General features: G+C 37.2%; 1 protein-coding gene across 1 annotated transcript in view; it reads left to right on the top strand.

Annotated features, from left to right (window-relative positions):
- Positions 1-22586, top strand: part of LOC115434149 (attractin-like protein 1) — a 765420-nt gene that overhangs the window by 268620 nt on the left and 474214 nt on the right. The window contains exons 19-20 of the mRNA XM_030155899.1: positions 6404-6652; positions 9992-10129. Coding sequence (XP_030011759.1) covers positions 6404-6652; positions 9992-10129 — 387 coding nt within the window. The remainder of the gene's footprint in view (positions 1-6403; positions 6653-9991; positions 10130-22586) is intronic.

A 22586-nucleotide genomic window follows, 5' to 3' on the forward strand; every position in this document is an offset into this window, starting at 1 on the left:
GGGGAGCAGAGAGCTGGAGGATCCACCACCAGAAAACCTACTTGCTGTCCTTCTACATTTGTCGTTTTATTGGCTATGACATGGACAACATGACATGAGTTTTCATTGGTATAAGTTATCTATAAGTTAGATGTGAAATTGGGGTGTTTTTTGGGGGGCTGGACCAGATTAATGGCATTTCAGTTCATTTTAATGGGGAAAACTGATTAGATATAAGAGTAAATTGAGTCCACGGAACAAATTAAACTCGTAAGTCAAGGTACCACTGTACTGCGATTTTTTTTTTTTGTTTGTTTTTTTAGAAATACCAATGCACAGTACAGTATATCCAACAACAGGAGTGTAAATATAGCCAGTGAAGGGAATACTTTTGGAGAGGGTGGGGTGGGGGGGTGGGGGGGGGGCGTAGACAGAACAAAACCACAGTGATTTAAAGTGAACCTATTCGCTTAGTTTAGTTTTTCCCCCATTGTTTCTGTAAAATAGTCAGTAGCAATGAGTAACAAAATGAAATGCTTATTCTGTATCATTCTTATTTAAAATTGTAAAAGTTGATCAAATTAATATGTTCATATTTTCTTTTTATTTGCTGTCATGTAAAGATGAACTGTAATTATTCCCCGAAATTTGGTGGACCACACCCATCAATAGGTGTGTTTCCATTGCACATACACATAGAGGAAATGGAATAGAGTATTTCAGCCTGAAGGAATATTTAACTCATGATTGATCAGCTGATTGAAGTGTTTGCAGCGTCTTCCCAGATATTCAGATAAAATACGAAAACCCGTTTGCTACTGCAGTGTTATTTTGTGTTGAATGCTGAGGTTACTGAGTTATTCCTGTGTCTCCGTGAAAATGGTTTTATAGCCGTTTTAGATTACTCTTCTTCTTCTACTCTGTTTATTAAAGCCATGTGTGACAGCGCCACCTGCTGGTGCCACAGTGCGGCTTATATTCGTCTACTGTATCATAACCTGCATAAAATATTTGTCAAAAGTTTTTCAGATTTCTGAGGAAACACAAAAAACTTAAACAGAAATTGAGTATTTGATGATGTAGACAAAAAAGTAATTTTTGTCAAAAAAAGGTGACGATATCCTTTTTTTTTTTCTCTCTTTTTTTTCTTTATTTTATTTTTTTATTTTATTTTATTTTTTTACATGACAATATACTTTATAGAAATGCACATCATTCGCATCCTCATTTTAGAACTTTTTAAAAGTTTGATTTTATAAAATTACAGAAGCTTTCATTAAAAACTCATCGATTTACGTATTTGATGTAATGTAATTGATCAGATTTTGTAAAAACCTGTTGGCTGAAATGCATTCTGAGACTATAATTGTAAAAGATCTGTGAAAATTGAATGTTTCCATCAAAAGAGACATTTATTTAGTGAATAAAAATGGGAAGTTATGAGCAGTGACAGCATAGTGAACTCTGCCGCTGCCCAGGGTCATATAGGAAGGTTAGAACTGATGATATGGTGAGAAGTGTTGAGCGTTTTTGGCTTCACCGATCACTGTGACTGAAGAGGAAGAGGTGGTGTTATCAGTCTGTGAGCTGACCTGAAGGGACACAAACTGGGTGAAAATTAGATCTATTAAATCAAAGAGGAGCAAAGACTTCTATTATGTCTAATATTTAGATTTGGTGGAGGAAGTGCGCGGGGGGGTGGCAAAGAGCGGCTAGCAATTTTGTGCAATTTAAAGCATATTTCAATATGATAAACAGCCCTGCTATATTTATTGGACATTAAAGTCCGCCCTTGGGTATGTAAATGTATGCTGAGGAAACCCTACTGTGTGGTGGATTAGGGACATTCTGCTGCTGAACCTCCTGTCTTTGAACTACTCGATAGTGGAGATCCACTGGGCTGAGTGTAAAGAGGAGAGGAAATGAGAGGTGAAAGCAAAAAAAAAAAAAAATGAATTGAATTCTTTGTGGTTTCATTTATGCCTAAAGTGTTTTGAAGTAATCCACAATAAAATCAAAATGGAAGCAGACAGGGCGAGGGTGAAGAAAGCAGTACTATAAGCCAGGAAAGGTGGCATAGTGTGTTGGAAAAAAAAAAATGCAGACGAGAAGATAAAAATGTGGCGGAGAGGAGATAGAGTCAATCTGAGAAAGCCGAGCAGAAGTTTGTAATTATAAAACGGGAGAGAACAAATGAATCAGCATCGGTCCCGCTGAATAATGCAACGGCGGAGCTTGCAAACACACATACAGAGGACAAGGGGCGTATTTCAAGAAGAGCTAGCTAGCAGAGACACAGATACAGGATGCACAAGAGATACAGGTTCAGCGTCAACATCTGTGGTTTATGGAAATGGCTTGTGCTCAAAAGAAAAACAACTTGTGGTGAAAATGCAAATTAAACTTGATGCTGTATTTGAATCGTCTTTCCGGGGCTGAAAAGAAACAACACCTCGGATAACTTCTCTCAACCTTCCGGTTTCTTGCGTACACGCCGAGACACCCACAGAGACGAGGCTTTTTTTCTCCGTCTCTTCATTTTTCCCGCTTTGTAGAAGAAAACTTACTATGACGGGGAGGACGAGTTGATGTTCGGAGCAAAACGAGACTGAAAGGTTCGAGAACAAGCGGCGAAGTAAACTTGGGAAAGGCCGGCTTCTCCCAAACAAAACATGATTTCTTATTCCTGTCGTCTATTTTGTCTGTCTCCCCCGCCTCATTCTGTCGACAGAAAAAGGCTTCGGCGTGGCTATTTTGTTTCGTTTTACAAGTACTGAATGCCATACAATAAAAAAAAAACAGTGTCGTTTTTAATTTGTACCAGTGAAGTCTGTTTGAATGTCACATCGGCTTTATGAATACAAATGCTTTTCTCCACATGTACGAGTGGTTTGGGAGAGAAAAGTCAATTTCTTTCTAAATGCTGAGGGTCAAAGAAAAGGTGACGACAAAAAAAGGCAAAGTACATTTACACAAGGTAGATTGTATCAGTAAGGACTTTCATTGTTTTTATTCTTCGCTCGAAGCTGATTGGGTGAATTAGTACAGCGTGAAGGACAGAATATGAAGAGGTGTCACTCAACTTTCATTTCGTCATTACACTGTAATTAAAGCCTGCTCTGGAAGAGATAAAGCAAGTAATTGGGGTACTTATGTGTACTGATAAACTTAGGTGAAAAAATTTGCACATTTAAATAGTCACACCATGAGAAAATTAAAGAACATTGAATTATTAATGTGTCTCAAAATAATCAGGCCTATATTATATTTTGTTTTGATTTATAGTCTTGTTTTCCCCATTGTGTTTTGGTGCATTTCATTGGGTCACCTGTTATATCACTAGTGAACATGGTAAACACATAGTAAAGACTGGATAAATGGATGGGTGTGAATCATGCAAAATCACACAATTATTATTATTATTATTATTATTATTATTATTATTTACAATGGTGGATTTACCTACCAGTGGACCCCCCCCCCCATGTGTACATACAAAAAGTTGGAATTAACATCTTGCCAGGATTCAAACTCCAGTCTCTGGATCTAAATTAGACTAAAGTCTAATCATGAAGAGACAACTGTCTATTCAAGCAGTATTTGGTCTGTATGAAAAACAAACAGGCAGCCACAGAAGGTATGGAATGTATTATTATACAGTCAGAACTACATAACTGCATGGACTGAATATTAAATATGTTTGAACACAGCCAATGATTGAGTGTATCGCACACAGTTGTCAAACATAGGCCTATACCTCGACTGTATCCTGTAGTTTCTAATTTTGAATTATTTGAAATGCAATGGAATTCAGTGCCCTAACTGAGGCCAAACCTATTAAAGCCAAGTCTTTGCTGTGGTTCCAAAAGTGGTTCCACATAAGTGAAGTTCAATTATATTCATTGTATTAGTGTTATGTGATTTGTTAGTTTTATGTGATTTGAAGTATTTATAATGTTAATTTTGCTTCACTTCTCTCCCTTGAACCCCCACTGGGGCTCCAACCCTGGACCCCACCATTTTCCTGCGCCCCCCCTTCCAATTTTTCTGGATCTGCCACTGATTTAGTAACAGCAAAACGTCAGAGTTTTGGCTACACTGCATATTTCTGTATTATTTACATACTATTGTGCAACGCAGTAATCCAGTACAGAGATCATATATTGCTGTGGCTTAATATAATGTTTGTCCAGTGGCTTATGTAAGCCACCAAGTTCATACATATAATAGAGTAATGAACCTTCCCCTGGGGATGAATACTGTTTATATCTGTAGTGTTAATAGATAATTCTCTATTAGATAAGGCCATTTCTTTAGAATTAAGTTTAATGTAAAACATTTTCCCACCTCAAATAGTTCAGATCCTTCTACTGGAAAATTACTGCTGTGATTAATCCTACTATAATGGATGTTCTGCGCGTCTTTGTCCGACCGATGTTGCAACTCAGGAGGGCGTTTGTACGGGTTTTCCTCAGCCTTCACAGGTTCCATCGCTGCGAAACTCGCCAAATGAATAGAAACATTACCTGACTATCTACTAGGCACAATTTTATGTCCGTATTCAAATGCTGTGAGGTATTTTGGCCGATTTTATCCGTCCTGCCTCGCTCAGCCAGGTACGACCGATGTGACATTCGCAGATGAGTCGACTCTTTTGAACGGCTCTTTTAAGTGAACGATAACCGATTAGTTGTGAGCCGTTCGTTTATGTGCCGTTCTTATATTCAAATTGCCCACACCGCCTTCATGCTTCACCTGTGTGTCCATGAGTCTGAGTTGTCCACACTGCCTTCACCTGAACGACTAATGACATGTCCAACTTTGAGTTGTCTCAGAACACCCCATTCACTTGAACGCAGCTATGTGCGCAGTTTAACTTAAGGGAGGACTTATCAGTGACAGTCCGACTGACTGGAGACATTTACTGCTGTATCAAGGAGGAGCGACTGAAAAAACTGGAGATGTGGGATTAACTGGAGGAGCATCTTCTTCCTATAAATGCAGATATGCACTTATGTGGTGGAAAAGTCAGGCCCTGGTGGACCCCAGCCTCACCACAGTTATGGTATTCAGTACCTGTCTGCTGTTCTACTCTATACAACTGGCCCGTGAAACACACTCAAAAATCAGTTTCCTTTTACACATTTGAAGGTTTTTCAAAAAAGTAACACAATAATTACTTTCCCTGGTAACTAATTACATTTATGGAGGAGTAATTCCATTACTAAGTTGATTACTTTTTTTGGAAAAGTAATTAGTAACTATAACTAATTACTTTTTCAAAGTGATTTGCCCAACACTGGTGGTTACACTGCTGTTCATGAAATTTCTACTGCTACCTGACCATGCTACAGTGTGAAGGCTGCAGTTCACTACCGCTGTATGAATTTAATCATGCTTGACAGGCCAAACAAATGCATGTTCCTCCTTTCATGCCTCGCATGTTGGCTCAAATTATTACCTGCACAATGCATGAATAAATGGTAGTTTACAAATGGATAGTGGTGGCATACAAGTTGTACTTATCATGCCATCGTACAATGGCACCACGGGTACAATGCCACTAGTATGTTTAATCTGCAACAAGTTCTTTAACTGATGCATTGATTCACTTTTCAGTTCTTAAACAACCATCAGTTTGTTACAGAGTATAACGATTACACTGTGTTTCAATGGAAAAAGGTCATGTGGTCTGTTGGGTCCAGATTGACCCTGTTCATGAGAGGAGGATGAAGTGATTACCCATCATGCTTAGTGTCTACAGTACAAGCCAGCAGGGGCAGTGATATGATCTGAGGTTATGCCATACATATATTTTTACATGTCCAAAAAAAGACAGACATAAATATTGCGACATTATATATAATCTAATTGAACCAATACTGTCAAATGCAAGTGTGAGATGATTTTTGTTGTTTTGTTTTAATTAAGTCATGCTGTGTAATAAACATGGATGGATTAGCGTGTATGTAAACAGTTTGTAACTGACATTGCATGAGTCCTAATAGTCCCATTCTACTCAGTGGTCTCATCAGTAATAATTTTTTGAGTAAAAGACCCCCAATGACAGTAAATACATATTGTGTGTAAAATTAAAAAAAAAAAAAAGTAATTGTTGAAATTCTTGAATCAAGTATACATTTATTTTACTTTGTGCTAAACAGATATGGTTGTTTTTCTTTTGGAGGCGACAAATGATTTTTATTTTTTTTTTGTAAGTTTTGAGAGAATAGATGGAATACATTATCTTTGGGGTGACTAAGCAGTCTTTAACAGCCTCATAGTTCCCTCCTTTCACAGATTTTTCTTCTCTTATACTCCTACATAATATTTATCCACTGTCTGGACATCTGCAGAGGAAATAGTTTGAGGAAATCAACTATCTTTAAGTATTTCTGTCATGTCTGTTGACTGAAACCTGCAGCTCAGAACTGTTCAGGCCTGAGGACGTGCGCCGAGTGTCTGGAACGGGCCGAGTGCGGCTGGTGCGGCGATCCCACCAACACGGGCAGAGGCGTGTGCATGGAGGGCTCCTACCGAGGGCCCCTGAAGCCCGCTAATGGAAGGACGGGGCCCCGAGACAGGGACAGACTACGCGACAGGGACATGGTGCTGGACCAGAGTCTCTGCTCAGCTGATCGGGGATACAACTGGGCCTACATCCAATGTCCCGGTGAGTCGCTTACATGGTTCAGTGATTGGTTGTTTTCACATTTTAACCCTTTAGACGCCAGAGGTTTTTTTTTTCAAAACATGTAAAATTTTGATATAGAGATTTCAAGAAGCTGTAGCTTGGAAGAGGTTAGAGATAAAGGCAAACTGAAAATGAGAAAAATATTGGGAGTGGTTCAAAGTTTTTGATGGTAGTCAATGTATTCATCTAATTTGCATACTGGGATGTCACAGGACAGTGGCCAAGTAAAGTTAAGTAAAACTGAACTTTGAACATATCGCTAGCTTCATCGCATAATTGCCTAAGTCATGTTTTTGGCCAAATTGTGATATTTATATAAAGTGAATCAACAGTATCAGTTACACAGATATCACAGTTTTGTCAAAAATATGACTAAGGCAATTATGATGTGAGGTTAACGATATTTAAGATAAGATAAGACTTTATTTATCCCACTGTGGGGAAATTACACAGTTAGCAGCAGCGAAAAATTAAATATAGAGAAAAAAAATAAGAAATTTGGTATTTATATAAATGTTAATTGAAATATAGAATTAAAATAAAATATTATTTACATATTAACCCTTTCATGCATGAATTCTGAGAACCTTAATCAAAATTTTTTCCTGAGTGTTTTTATTCCTCTTTACGCATGAAAAAAACAATGCGACTGAATATTTTCTTCTGAAAAAAAAAAAATAATAAAAAATAATAATAATAAAAAATAATTTTAAAAATAAAAAAAAAAATACATAAAAAAATAATAATGAAAAAAAAATTCTTATGAACCTATTTTTCATGAAGTTGCAAAAATGTCCACTCAGCTGGACACCACACGTTTAATTTTTGACGCACAGAAACATGTATTTTCTAATAAATTGTGTGAAAACTGTGCGGAGGGGTTGTGATTCTGGGGGTTTATGCTCAGGAGAGATCTACATAATGTTACCAATTCATGTCAGAAAAGATATGTAGTGTCTTAAAACTTTAATAAAGATATGTTAATAAACAAATAAATAAATAATCCATGAATATACAAGAGAACAGCTGTAGAATAGCTGTCCACTGTAGTGACCAGTATGCATGAAAGGGTTAATATTTAATTGGTTTTTGTCATCTTATCCTTAAATAAATGAACTAAACCCTGAGCCTAAAATGGTTTGCCTGGACTTTTTTTTGTCTTATTTTGACTATAAAAAGGTTAGAAAATATGCTGTGAGTCAGTTTGCCTATTTTTCCAGAGCACTTTTTTCCCCAGATCTTTCAAAATCTAGCAATCATGTACAATTTACTGCATGTTATAATAAAATTGTAAATGATTGCTAGATTTTGAAAGATCTGGGGAAAAAAAAAAAGTGCTCTGGAAAAATGGGCAAACTGATTCAGCATATTTTACAACCTTTTGATAGTCAAAGTAAGAAAAAAAAAATACAATTTACTGCATGTTATAAGGGCAACACAGTGGTGCAGTGGATAGCACTCATGCTTCACAGCAAGAAGGTCCTGGGTTCGATTCCAACACCAGTCGACAGGGGGTGGGACCTTTCTGTGCGGAGTTAGCATGTTCTCCCCGTCTTCCTCCCACCATCCAAAGACATGCACTGATAGGTTAATTGGTTAATCTAAATTGCCCATAGGTGTGAATGTTAGAGTGATTGTTTGTCTCTATATATCAGCCCTGTGATGAACTGGTGAAATGTCCAGGGTGGGGAAGCAAAATTTACAATGAACATTTAGTTGTTTTTTCTCAGCAGGCACTACGTCAATTGTTTTGAAACCAAACATATACTGATGTCATAATCATACCTAACACTATTATCCATACCTTTTCAGAAACTTTTGCCCATATGAGTAATCAGGAAAGCAAACGTCAAAGAGTGTGTGATTTGCTGAATGCACTCGTCACACCAAAGGAGATTTCAAAAATAGTTGGAGTGTCCATAAAGACTGTTTATAATGGAAAGAAGAGAATGACTATGAGCAAAACTATTATGAGAAAGTCTGGAAGTGGAGGAAGCAACAAAAAACGTACCAAAGCTTCTATTAAAGCTCTCAAATCCTAAAGGATCCAACCAAATCCATGAGAAAAATGGCAATTGAACTTGAGGTAGACAACAAGACCGTTAGAAATGCAATAAAATATGATTTGAAGTTAAAATCTTACACAAGAACACCAAAACACTTGTTGACAACAGCAACAAATCCAACTTTAGCAATTTTTGGGAATCATGTTTATGGCCGCCTTCTAGCCCAGATCTAAACCCTCTGGATTATGGTATTTGGGGCGTTTTAGAACATGCTACCAATAGAACATCACACAGCAATGTCGACTTTCTTAAAGATACTATTAAAGAAGAATGGGAGAAGTTGTCACCCAAATATTTGAGGAACACTTGCGCAAGTTTCAGGAAGCGTGTGAAGGCAATTATTGAGAAAGAAGGAGGACACGTAGAATTAAAAACATTTTCTATTATGTCAATTTTCTTGTGGCAAATAAATTCTCATGACTTTCAATAAACTAATTGGCCATACACTGTCTTTCAATCCCTGCCTCAAAATATTGTAAATTTTGCTTCCCCACCCGGTACTCCGCCTTCTCCCGTAAGTAGCTGGGATAGGCTCCAAGTGACCCCCGTGACCCTAGTGAGGATAATGAATGAATGAATGCATGTTATAATACTGCTAAAAAAGCTTCTTCTCTTGCTTCTAGTACAGGTGTGGGTGAAATTACCATAATGACCTAAAAAAAACCTGTAAAGCGCAACATCTCAGGTTTCAGAAACTGTTGGAATTTTTCCAATTGCACAAACAGTGAAAGAGTTAAAGCCATCCAAACTGCATATACTCAGGGTGTGTCAGCACTGACACGTCAGGCTTTAAAGAGTTAAACATTAGTAGAAAGTAAAATGAAGTAAGTTTTAGTCGCTTTTTATCCAAGCAGCCGAGTTACCAAATCTGTCTTTGTCTATCAAAGCTAAAACTAAATAAACTTTACTTACTAAACCAGAGCAGTTACACGCCTTTCAAACTGCATTTTTCTTCTTCACTTTGAATAGACACATGCCCTGAAATGGTGTTAGGATTGAAGGGGCACATGTCCGCCATCTATTGGTGGGAGGTGGTAACGAGATTTGGCAACTCGACCTGGAGCTATGGTCTGTTTCACTCAGTTACGTCGCTTGTTGCAATACTGAGACTTTGGCACTTAAAGGGTTAATATCCCTCAAGTCTGCTTTTAGTAACTACCTGAACTATTTATCTACCATATTTTCGAGGGATGTGATAAACTGGTAACTGTGTGTTTGCTTGTTGTGTGCACTTTGTGTAATTTCCTCACAGCGTGCCAGTGTAATGGTCACAGCAGGTGTGTGAACGGCAGTGTGTGCGAACACTGTGGGAACCTGACAGCCGGGACGCACTGCCAGAGCTGCATGGCCGGTTACTATGGCGACTCCATCAACGGAGGAAAGTGCAACGGTGAGTTCAAAGTTCATTGTGTTCGCTCTGTGTTTAGTGTTTGGGTTTGACCACTGCTTAAAGAATTTGTATTTACATCCACACATTAACAGAGACACAAAAAACAAAGACTACAAATCATTTCAGAATATACTGGAGGTGTGAAAATGTAAAAACTCAAATGTTCTTTTCTTTTTTTTTCATTTAGTTTTTGTATTTTGTCATTAGCTTTAAGATCCTTTTACCAGACACGACTGAAAAATACTCTGCATTGAATAAATACTGTGTCTGACAGAATTTTACCACAAAAAAAAACAGACCTTTTTTATAAGTCATTAAATAGTATGTGTATAATATGTGAAATGTGCTTTGACAGATGGTTTTGTAATGATAGAAAACCAATGTGCACGTCATAAATAACTTTAAGCAAGAAGATAAATGAGACATAAAAGCATGGTATTAGAGACACTATAAAACATTTAATAAGCTTAAAATTACAAGAACAATAAATATATAAATAATAATAAAGAAATAAGAGAATGAAAACAATTAAAAACAGACAGCATTATTACTGTTTTTCTATCATTTTGCATCAGTTTGCATTAGATGTGACCCTGAAGCTTCATTTAGCTCTTTTTTAATTCCACATTTTACATCTTCTTTGTCTGAGAATGGATCATTTTTGGGAAATTTCTTTACAAAAAAAAACAAATTTAAGATTTTAGACTCTGACAGAACCTCAGGAAGTTTGTGTTTTTATTTAGAAAGTCATTGTTTTTATCTTCCACATAATTTATTTGTCCGCATAACTGACCGAAAACCTTTTTTCTAATATTATTATGGTGTTTTTTTTTTAAGGTTTTTCTTTATATTCATTACCTGACCATGCTTACATACCCAAAAATAGTTACATTATCAACTTCTTTGTATTCTGTATTTTTTTTTAGTATGGTGTTTTATGTCTGGTTTTAGAACTGAGTTTTACTATGTGTTTTATGTACATTTTTAGTGTAAACATATGGCTGAAATTTCTATTTTCTCTAAGTTCTGCTACTGCTGTCTTGGCCAGGACACAGATTTTTAATTTCAATGACCCTTTTTTTCCTGGTTAATAAAGGTTAATAAACACAACATATGCAAACGGTGAATCAAATAGTTTTTCGTAAATCATACACATTTTCAACGTAGCTTCTGAAGATCCAAAAAGCAAAAAAACTCCACTTTAACTGACTTTACATTACAATATACATTAGTATGAATAGAAGATCATGAGTTAATTTACAGTAAAGCATATGTTCATATCTGGTCTGTTTTCATTGTAATAGCATTTGTTGACTTAATTTTTCATGTTGCATTTATAAAAGTTTCAATCTATATCTATGATCGGCTGCAAAGTATTAGAGATTCCTTCTTTTTCTCTTTTTTTTTTTTTTTCTCAATTTTTTTCTTTTTTAACCAATGTGTTTACTGATTTTTTTTTTTTTTTTTTACAACAGTACACAATAACAGCTTAGGAACATGGTGGTTCAAAGGTTACATTCAGCAGGAGTATGAGTCCACAAAAGTCCATTCACAAGACAGAAGAACAAAAAAAAAAAAAAAAAAAAGAATAAAAAAAAAAAAAAAGAAAAGGTCCATGTATGTAAAATGGATATGTGGATATGCAGAGGGTGTAGCTATTTCTCTCCATGTTGGTTCATTTATTAGGTGTGATACATGTTTTTAAGCTTGATTTTAGGTGTGCACACTACTGCGCACCTGGAGAAAATGGAGAAAAAAATATGGTTCAAGAGGGAGAAGAGCCAACTCCACCTTATCAGTGTAATGGTCATAAACACCCTGATGGGGGCAGTGTTTAGAAGCTGTGAGTCCAGGTTGTGGTCGGTGTCAGGTGGTGACAGTGGTGAACAGCTGAGCACCAGAGCAGTGAAACGGGAAAGTACACTTGTAGTTTATGTTGGATTCTGGTCTGTAGACGCTGATGGAACGGCACCAGCAGTTTAGTTGCATCAGTGCTTCCATTTCTTGACATTTTAGTGAACAGTGTAGACGTCTGACTTCGGCAGAAGTGCTGCTGACGTAGGCAAACCCTCCAAAAGATGCACACATGCTTTAAATCACCCTCCCCACACACACACACACACTTTTTTTTTTTTTTTTTTGCTCTGAATCAGACTGTCAGCAGTTCTTCTTAGCTTTGTTTTGCTTCATATGGAAAAAAATCAAAGTAAATCCCCACAGTTGAAAGTGTTAACAACAGATAATGTGTGTGAGTCGGATGATAAAAAGCACAAGCCATGGGAAAACGGTGCGTTCATGTGATTTGGAGGCTGGGGTGGGTTGGCGGGGAGGTATATGATACGGGCCTTGATGGGAGAAAAACATCAGAGATGGGAAAGTGTAACAAATGAGTGAGCGGCTGCTGGAGTGTGAGGAGAAGTGAGAGGGAGGTGCAGTAACATCAGTCTCACTGTGACAGATGTGCGTTTTGGCTTGGCGGCGGCGTGACATTAAATCGCTCTTAATCATTTTCTTATTTCCTGAGTTGACTGGTGTCTCCGTCCCTGGCGGCTTTTCGCAGCGAGCGCGTTGCTGATAGATGCACGCCTCTCGTCGCCTCATACAGGACAGCCTCTGATTCGCTTTCTTCTTCTGCTTTGGCTTTCTCCACATTTGTGTTTTTTTGTCTCATTCCCTCCTCCGTCTTTCTGTATGTTTGGCTTTTTATTATGTTCTCTTTAACGCCCTTTGGTCCTATTTTTCCTTCTGTTTTTCTTCTTCTATTAAATTCTTTTCTTCTGTCCTTCCACTGCTCCTTACTTTTTGTTTGTCAGGAATATGTTTGTTACATGAATCTGATTTTTCCTCATTTTGTTATCACTCTGCTTCTCCATCTTTCCTTTCCTTTCCTTTCCTTTCCTTTCCTTTCCTTTCCTTTCCTTTCCTTTCCTTTCCTTTCCTTTCCTTTCCTTTCTCTTTTCCTTTCAGTTTCCTTTCCTTTTTGTTTCCTTTCCTTTCTCTTTTCCTTTTTGTTTCCTTTCCTTTCTCTTTTCCTTTCAGTTTCCTTTCCTTTTCCTGTCCTCTCCTCTCCTCTCCTCCCCTCTTCTCCTCTAACATTTCCTTTCCTTTTCTTTCCTTTTCTTTCCTTTCCTTCCTTTCCTTTCCTTTCCTTTCCTTTCCTTCCTTTCCTTTCCTTTCCTTTCCTTCCTTTCTTTCCTTTCCTTCCTTTTCCTTTCCTTTCCTTTCCTTCCTTCCTCCCTCCCCCCTCCCTCCCTCCCCCTCCTCCCCTCCCCTCCCCTTCTCCCTCCCTCCTCCCCCTCCCTCCCCTCCTCCCCCCCCTCCCCTCCCCTCCTAACATTTCTTTCCATTTCTTTCCTTTCCTTTCCTTTCCTTTCCTTCCTTTCCTTTCCTTTCCTTTCTTTTCCTTTCCTTTCTCTTTTCCTTTCAGTTTCCTTTCCTTTTTGTTCCTTTCCTTTCTCTTTTCCTTTCTCTTTTCCTTTCTCTTTTCCTTTCAGTTTCCTTTCCTTTTCCTCTCCTCTCCTCTCCTCTCTTCCTCTCCTCTCCTCTCCTCTCCTCTCCTCTCCTCTCCTCTCCTCTCCTCCCCTCCCCTCTCCTCCCCTCCCCTCCCCCTCCCCTCCCCTCTCCTCTCCTCTCCTCTCCTCCCCTCTCCTCTCCTCTCTTATGTTCCTTCCTTCTCCATCAGTGTTAGACAGATTTATAGACAGCTGTGTGTTATTTGACCCAACCTCCTTCAAGTTTCTTTATTGACTAGACGGACTGCCCTGAACTCAGGTCCATCCACGTACAGTCTCACGTCCATCTTCTCACATTCATACCTTTTCTTTACAGTTGCTATACATCTGTTGTTCCTGCTGAAAGTCTACAATAATGTTTCTGTCTAAAATTTCCTGTACTTTCCATCAATCTATCCGTCTATCCCTCCATTTTTCCCCCCCCTCCCTCCATCTCTCTCCATCTCTTTGTCTTTATAATAGCGGCCACTAGATTTACCTTGGGATAAATGGCTGGGAGGAAATGATGTGTGGCCGATTAGAGTTCTGAGTGATAGAGGAGGGCCTTTGTCCCTGTACCGGGGAGGAGAAAAGGCCTCGACTCATAGGGTTATAAAGAGGATTGAAGAACGAGAACGGCGGCGGAGGAGGAAGTGGAAAGGAGTAGTGAGTAAAGAGGATGGGGAGAATGAAACATGTGGTGAAAGATACATGGGTAAAGGACGGATAGAGAGACGACGGAGGAGATGAAGGGCAGACGGAGGAGAGGGGAGTCTGTCCGTTCGCCTGTCCCCGTGACAGATGATTAACTAACCTTGTCAAATCTGGATGAAGTGTGTGTGCAGGGCAGGAGTGTCCCTTTTCACCGACTGTACCGCTCACCTTGTCCTGCGCAGATACCAAATCAAACGCTCCCCCTCCAACCTTCAGAGCTGCAGCTGACAAAACTGTTCAACGCCTGTTTAGTGTCTCGGTCGCTCTGAAGAACACATTACATTTTAAAAAGTGACAAGAAATCTGTATCTTTTTATGCACGTCCTGGGAGCCTTTGTTCTGTTCGTTTCTTCTCTGCTTTTTATTGTTACGCAAAGACAGATTTATGTTTTAAAAAAAAAAAGTAGTTTAACTCGTGTTTATCACTGGAGGGTTTGTGTTGGAGTAAAACTGGAAGCATTACGGCCACAGTTGTGTCACTGAGGTTTTGGTGGGTTTGATGGCACATAAACAAGATTATGGGGTGCTAAGGGCATTTCTCAACAGTTTTGCAGTTAAAAACATGGGTAAAACTTTTAGGGTAGACACAAACTAATTAACCTACAAAACCTGTTTTTTAAAATGCAATAATAACTAAAAAAAAAAAGTAATTTCTTAATATTTTGAACCTTTAACCCTTTCATGCATGAATTATGAGAGTGTTAATCCACGTTTTTTTTCCTGAGTGTTTTTATTTCTCTAGGCACTAAAAAAAACTATGCGATTGAATATTTTTCTATGAACCTATTTTTCACGGAGTTGCAAAAATGTCCACTCAGCTGGACACCATACCTTTAATTTCTGAAACAAAAAAAACATGTATTTACAGATGTACTGAAATCTATGACATCAAAACATTTTCAATGCTGCAAATCTGATGTTTTCTCACATTTGAACACACTTTAATACTAATTATTACTCACTTCATGGTGATAATATGCATGAAAAACAAAACCTTTTTGTTTTAGTTTAAAAACAGCAACAAGCAATTGATTTACAGGGTGGGGAAGCAAAATTTACAATCAATATTTAGTTGTTTTTTCTCAGCAGGCACTACGTCAATTGTTTTGAAACCAAACATATATTGATGTCATAATCATACCTAACACTATTATCCATACCTTTTCAGAAACTTTTGCCCATATGAGTAATCAGGAAAGCAAACGTCAAAGAGTGTGTGATTTGCTGAATGCACTCGTCACACCAAAGGAGATTTCAAAAATAGTTGGAGTGTCCATAAAGACTGTTTAGAATGGAAAGAAGAGAATGACTATGAGCAAAACTATTACGAGAAAGTCTGGAAGTGGAGGAAGCAACAAAAAACGTACCAAAGCTTTTATTAAAGCTCTCAAATCCTAAAGGATCCAACCAAATCCATGAGAAAAATGGCAATTGAACTTGAGGTAGACAACAAGACCGTTAGAAATGCAGTAAAATATGATTTGAAGTTAAAATCTTACACAAGAACACCAAAACACTTGTTGACAACAGCAACAAATCCAACTTTAGCAATTTTTGGGAATCATGTTTATGGCCGCCTTCTAGCCCAGATCTAAACCCTCTGGATTCTGCTGTTTGGGGCGTTTTAGAACATGCTACCAATAGAACATCACACAGCAATGTCGACTTTCTTAAAGATACTATTAAAGAAGAATGGGAGAAGTTGTCACCCGAATATTTGAGGAACACTTGCACAAGTTTCAGGAAGCGTATGAAGGCAGTTATTGAGAAAGAAGGAGGACACATAGAATAAAAACATTTTCTATTATGTCAATTTTCTTGTGGCAAATAAATTCTCATGACTTTCAATAAACTAATTGGTCATACACTGTCTTTCAATCTCTGCCTCAAAATATTGTAAATTTTGCTTCCCCACCCTGTACACTCGGACATGGTAATGCAGATCAGGTTTGTACAGAACAGAACAATGACAGTAATGGTCTGAATGTCAGTTTATGGGATGATGCATGAGCGTCCACTGTCTTGGCTGATATGGAACTAAGACAACAAAACCCATGAATATACAAGAGAACAGCTGGAGAACAGTGGTCCACTGGAGTGACCACTATGCATGAAAGGGTTAACATGCAAAGAAAATGTTTTTCACTGTTTTCACTGACAAACTTAATTGTGTTTTATACGTAAAGTACAAACAAATCACTCCTTCCAGAAAAACACAATTATGTGATTGCATGATTCAATGCATAATCAAGGAAATGGCATGTGTTATGCAGGGGTCTGTATTTTTTCAAAAAAGGGCACATATTTACTGCAATAATAACTTATTTCTGGCTCACACGATTTCATAATCCCTGCATTTTTCCACATAAAGTTAAAAAAATACTACATTATAACTTGACATGGGTAGTGATGTAATATGCGACACGCAATGTTATTGGCTCGCGCGTCCACAGAAGGTAAACTAACGAGTTTCAGAAAAAATCCTGCAAGATGATGAAAAATGGAGCTCATTTGCTGACAAAAATTTCTGCAAAAGACAGAGCAAACCAGTACCCGATGTCCTATAGCACAGGTGTCAAACATGCAGCCCGGGGGCCATATCCGGCCCGCCAAAGGATCCAATCTGGCCTGTCGGATGGATTTATGAAATACAAAAATTACACTGAAGATACAGGGTGACACAAAAAAATGGGAACTTTTTAACAATCCAATAAAACCAAGAGTGATGGAAGAAAAATATTTTATTCATAGTAATTGAAACCTTAAAACACGCCATTTAAGAAACAATGTTAGAATTTTCATTTTTAAAAAAAAATGACTTCCTGTAGATGGCGTCCTCCTGTACGAATGCATTCTTGAAATCTGCTGTTGAGATTCCTCATTGACTCCTGCAACATCTCAGCTGGGATACTGTGAATTTCATCCTGAATTCTCTGTTTTAACTCATCCAGAGTTCTTGGTCGAGTCGTGTACACTTTACTCTTGAGATAGCCCCACAAGAAAAAATCACAAACGGACAAATCTGGTGATGTAGGGGACCAGGGAACGTTACCGAATCTTGAGATCACACAGTTACCGAACAATTCTCGCACAGCCGCCAGTGGTTACTAAAATGGGGGTGTGTTTACTTGCTCAAGGTCACTGTCTCGCAGTGCTGCCACTTGCTCATGTCTGCCAATACGCACTTCAAAAATTCCCGTTTTTTTGGGTCACCCTGTATTAACGATCGAGGATGTCAAAATCATTTTGATTCAGATTCCACATACAGACCAATTAGATTTCAAGTGGGTCAGAGCAGTAAAATATTATCACATTAAACCTATAAATAATGAAAACAGCAAATTTTATCTTTGTTTTAGTGTAAAAAAGTAAAATTACATGAAAATGTTTATATTAAAAAACTGTTATTTTACACAAAAATGTGAAAAACCTGAAATGTCTTAAAATAAGTAAATGCAATTGTACCAATATTCTGAATCCGTGTATCATTCGTTCATTCGTTTTTCAATTTAAAACCAAAAATCAAAAAACAAAAATACGACTCGTTTTTTTGGTTTTCATTATCAAAACCAGAATGAAAAACAGATAACAGTTTGTTTTTCCATTTCCCGATTTTGTGCTCAAATGAAAAATGGAAAAAAAATGGATAACGACCGTTTCATCCGATTTTGCTATTATTAATGTAGTTATGTTGTCTGACCCAGAAGTAGTCGTAACTATGGAAAAAATAAACAAACAGAATCATGGCCGGACTGGAGGAATATCTTGCTATAATTAAGCAGCTGTTTATCTCGTTAATTCAGAAAAATAGAGCCAACTTTATTTTTTTGTATGAATGCAATACTCTTCCGAATCAAACAGCTGCTTAAGTATAGCAAAATATTCCTCCAGTCCAGCCATGATTCCGCTTGTTTATTTTTTCCCTAGTTACGACTACTTCCAAGTCAGACAACTTAACTATATTGAAAATAGCAAAATTGGATTAAACGGTCATTATCCGTTTTTTCCATTTTTCATTTGAGCACAAAATCAGGAAATGTAAAAACGAACCGTTATCCATTTTTCATTCTGGTTTTGAAAATGAAAAACAAAAAAAACGAATCATTGTTTGTTTTTTGATTTTAAATTGAAAAACGAATGGACGAATGATACACGGATTATTCCGCCTGTTATTAAATGTTTTGTGCATTTGTAATTGTAATGTAAGTTATAATGCACATGTGTAAAGGATAAACTAATAATCTGAGGCATAATAATGTTAAAATTGCACTTGTTTTTCTTAAGATGTTTCCAGTTGTCCATGTTATTCAGATTTTTGTAGATGTAAACATTATCATAATTTAATTTGACTTTTTTCGCTGTTATTATTTTACTGGTCCGGCCCACTTGAGATCATATTGGGCTGAATGTGGCCCCCGAACTAAAATGAGTTTGACACCGCTGTCCTTCAGGAAAGCGGGTTCATTCTATTTTACACCCCATGCAACTGTACGTTGGAACATAAGAGAAAATCTACGCTGGAGCCACTTTTCCCACACAAAACATTTGAAAATGGTTTCTGCTGCAGTGATAATAATGTTCTATGAATATAAAGGCTCTAATAGCCTTGAAACAGACGGCCTTTTCTTCCTCACTTTTGCAAAGCTGGAAGCAATTATTTTATTTTTGACACATGTGACTCAGGAACGTTAGAGCCATGTTTGAGCCATGCTTAGAAAATAAAGAACTAAAACAGAACCAGCACTTTCTGTGATGTAATGGATGCTGACTTCCATATGTTTGCTTATCATAGGATGTAATTAGACATTTTTTATTTAGTTGCCTAGTTAGAACAGAGTGTGGGAGACGAATCAGTTTTTTCATTGGAATGCATGTTTTTCCGGTCCCCACATATTTTTCACAACTTCACTCATTTTTTGCAAATTCCCGCATTTCACAGCATAAAATCACATAAAATACTTGCATATTCTGTCGCATAATCAAGGATTTTTGCCCACATTGTTCTGGAGGGACTGAAAAATAGATTTGGTGTCTGCAACGCACTCAAAAAAAGTTGGGACAGGGGCATGTTGGCCAGTGTTACACCACTTTTTTATTCTGCTGATATTCATTTGAGAACTGAGGAAACATGTAGAATTTTTGTCCGTCCTTGTAAGATATACATACTTCAAATGGTGTACAGTCTGTGTCGTTATCTGATGTCCATGCATTTTCAGTAATAAAATGCAATGCAATGACTGCAAGTGGAAAAGTCGAACACTGTAACTGTTGGAAATGGTGCAGAATGTGACCTGGTATTGTCCTGTTAAAATACAGGCATCTTGGGAAAATAAGTCATTTTGATGTCAGCATATATCTCTGTAAAAGTCCATTCTATGCCTTTGCGTCCACGGTACTATCACACATACACAGACATGGTTACCGAATGACCCCCAGACCATCGCTGATCTTGACATTTGTACCTTTTGCTGATAACAGTCTAGGTTGTGTTTTTCATCTTTGACATGTACCCAACATCTGTTTCTTTATGAAAACAAGCTAAAACATGCATTTGCCAGATCATGGCGGGAATGAGCTTGATAAGACTTGTTTCACTTTTAGGCTGAGTTAAGAAACAGTCATTGTCCAAACTTCTCCTGAGCCCATGTGTGTATTTTCATTATGCAAACAGTGTTTCTCAACCTCTTTTGAACAATGCTCCACTAACAGCATCATGAGCCTACTGCATGAGCCTAGTACAATTTTGTGGGAGGGGGGGTGGGGTGATAGTACGTAATTCTAAAAGTAACGCGACAAACCTGTATGTGGGTTATATGTGGGAGGACATGGGTTATATGTCTGTAGATAAAGCTCCCCTCAGCTTATCATTGACTACCTGCTGCCCTCCGAAAAACAAATTCGCAACCTGGGGGCGGGGGGGTTGGGGGCGCGATGTGCCGGACGATATGCCCCCCCACAGACCTCAATCCGTGAGCAGGGGGGGTGGTGGTGGTGGTGAATGATTTACAATGTTGTGATGTATGACAGTAGTCGCTAATGCACCCGCACACACAGCGATGTCGATCGCGACTCCCCTGCACTGTAAAAAAAAAAAAAAAAAAAACGTAAAAAAACAGTAGTATTCCGGCAGCAGGGGTGCCGAAAAAATACTGTAAAATAACGGAAAATAACCATCTCATAAAAATAAGGTAATTTTCCATAATTCAGATATAGTTTTTTGCCCTAACTTTACATGACATTTTGCGTATTTTTTTTGACTTTTTAATGTTTATTAAAGAATATTTACATGTATTAAAACAGTCAAATAACCTATAAATGTGTGTATGTATATATATATATATATATATATATATATATATATATATATATATATATATATATGTATAATTTTCAATGAGACTAAGTTGTACAATCCACTGATAAAAACTGTATTTGGACAGTTTATCAGTGCTTATACATGTTATACATTCACAAAAACACATTTATTCAACATTTTTGTTGTGAAACCTCCCGTAATTACACAAGATATTTGTCAATTAACAAAAACAAGTCTTGTTAAACTTACAGAACAAATACTTCTTTAACAGTTAATTGTCAGTAATTTTATCTGGTTTTAATATTTTTTTTTTACAGTATTAAACTTTAAATTAACAGTTTAATCTAATAAATAGAAAAGAAATATTTGTGAAAGTACGATACGTTTGCAAATGTATTTTAATTTTTAATGTATCTTTCTGTGAAAAAAGAAAAAAATTCTTTTAAAAAATTGAAATTTTTTGGTTATTCACAGTTTTTTCGTGTTATTTTACATTTGACATGTAAAATAACAGTCTATTTTTGTCATTTCACTGACATTTTCCTGCATCTTAAAAATACAGGAAAAATCTGTAAAAATAAACAATGAAAATTCTGTTAAATTACAGATTTTTTTTACAGTGTGGGAGAGTGTCCGCACCTCCCTCCCCCCGGTTTAGACCCACTGTGCTAACATAATGGCCCAATACTACCTGGGAGTTAAAGGTCACACATATTGAACAGTGGCTTCCACCCTTGGCTTTTATGCTCTAAGGTTACTCAGGACTGTAAAACACCTACATTCTTGGTAATTATTTGTTGAGATATATTGATTTTGTTTCCCTAATCCATCACATCTTTGCATCTTATGTAAGTGCAGAATGTGACTGGACAATGTTGTTACATGTTTTAGTATTGCAAATATTTTATGCCTACTTTAGTTAGTTCAATAAATGTTCAAGCTAAATAGTGAATCACATATTTTAAGTTTTTTCTGTATTTTAGAACAACTCCCAGGATCTCTGGAGAAATGGACTTTGCAGATCAGATTCATAACCATACATTTCATGCCCAGATTTTTTGGTAACTGGTCATATTTGAAGCGTGAGTCACTGCCTGCTTTTGTTCATAAATTCATGGACGTTTTAAAACATTTTATCCAGGAAACTGTGCAGGCATACTTCTTCAGATAAAGTTCAATCAGGGGTCTCTAATCTTTTTTTCCCCTTTGAGAGTGATTCTGACAGATTAAATACAGTCGAGAGCTACTCAATATTTATCCCATCAATAACATTTACTTGCTGATCTTAGCATACACCACATAAATAAAGTTCTTCTGTTTGAACATTTACAATAGTAAACAAATTAAATTCAGCAAAATGTTCATGTTTTTTTTTTTTCCTGAATGTATTTTCAATGGGTCTAGCTCACTGACAGTCACATTCACATCATATTAATGTCTTTCTTGTCTCGTGTGATTACGAACACAACATTTTTCACTTGATTTTGTACTAATGAACAGTTATGAATCTTATATTACTATACAGGGGTTGGACAAAATAATGGAAACACCTTAAAAAAATCAACAAAATATAATTTAATATGGTGTAGGTCCGCCTTTTGCGGGCAATTACAGCCTCAATTCTCCGAGGTATTGATTCATACAACTTGTGAATTGTTTCCAAAGGAATTTTAAGCCATTCTTCAGATAGAATACCCTCCAACTCTTTTAGAGACGATGGCGGTGGAAATCGACGTCTTACTTGAATCTCTAAAACTGACCATAAATGCTCAATAATGTTGAGGTCTGGGGACTGTGCCGGCCATACGAGATGCTCAACTTCATTAGAATGTTCCTCATGCCATTCTTTAACAGTTCTAGCTGTATGGATTGGGGCATTATCATCTTGAGGTGAAGGTGTTTCCATTATTTTGTCCAACCCCTGTATTCCATTTAT

The sequence above is a fragment of the Sphaeramia orbicularis genome, chromosome 15 (assembly GCF_902148855.1).
Source record: "Sphaeramia orbicularis chromosome 15, fSphaOr1.1, whole genome shotgun sequence".
Lineage (NCBI taxonomy): Eukaryota > Metazoa > Chordata > Actinopteri > Kurtiformes > Apogonidae > Sphaeramia > Sphaeramia orbicularis.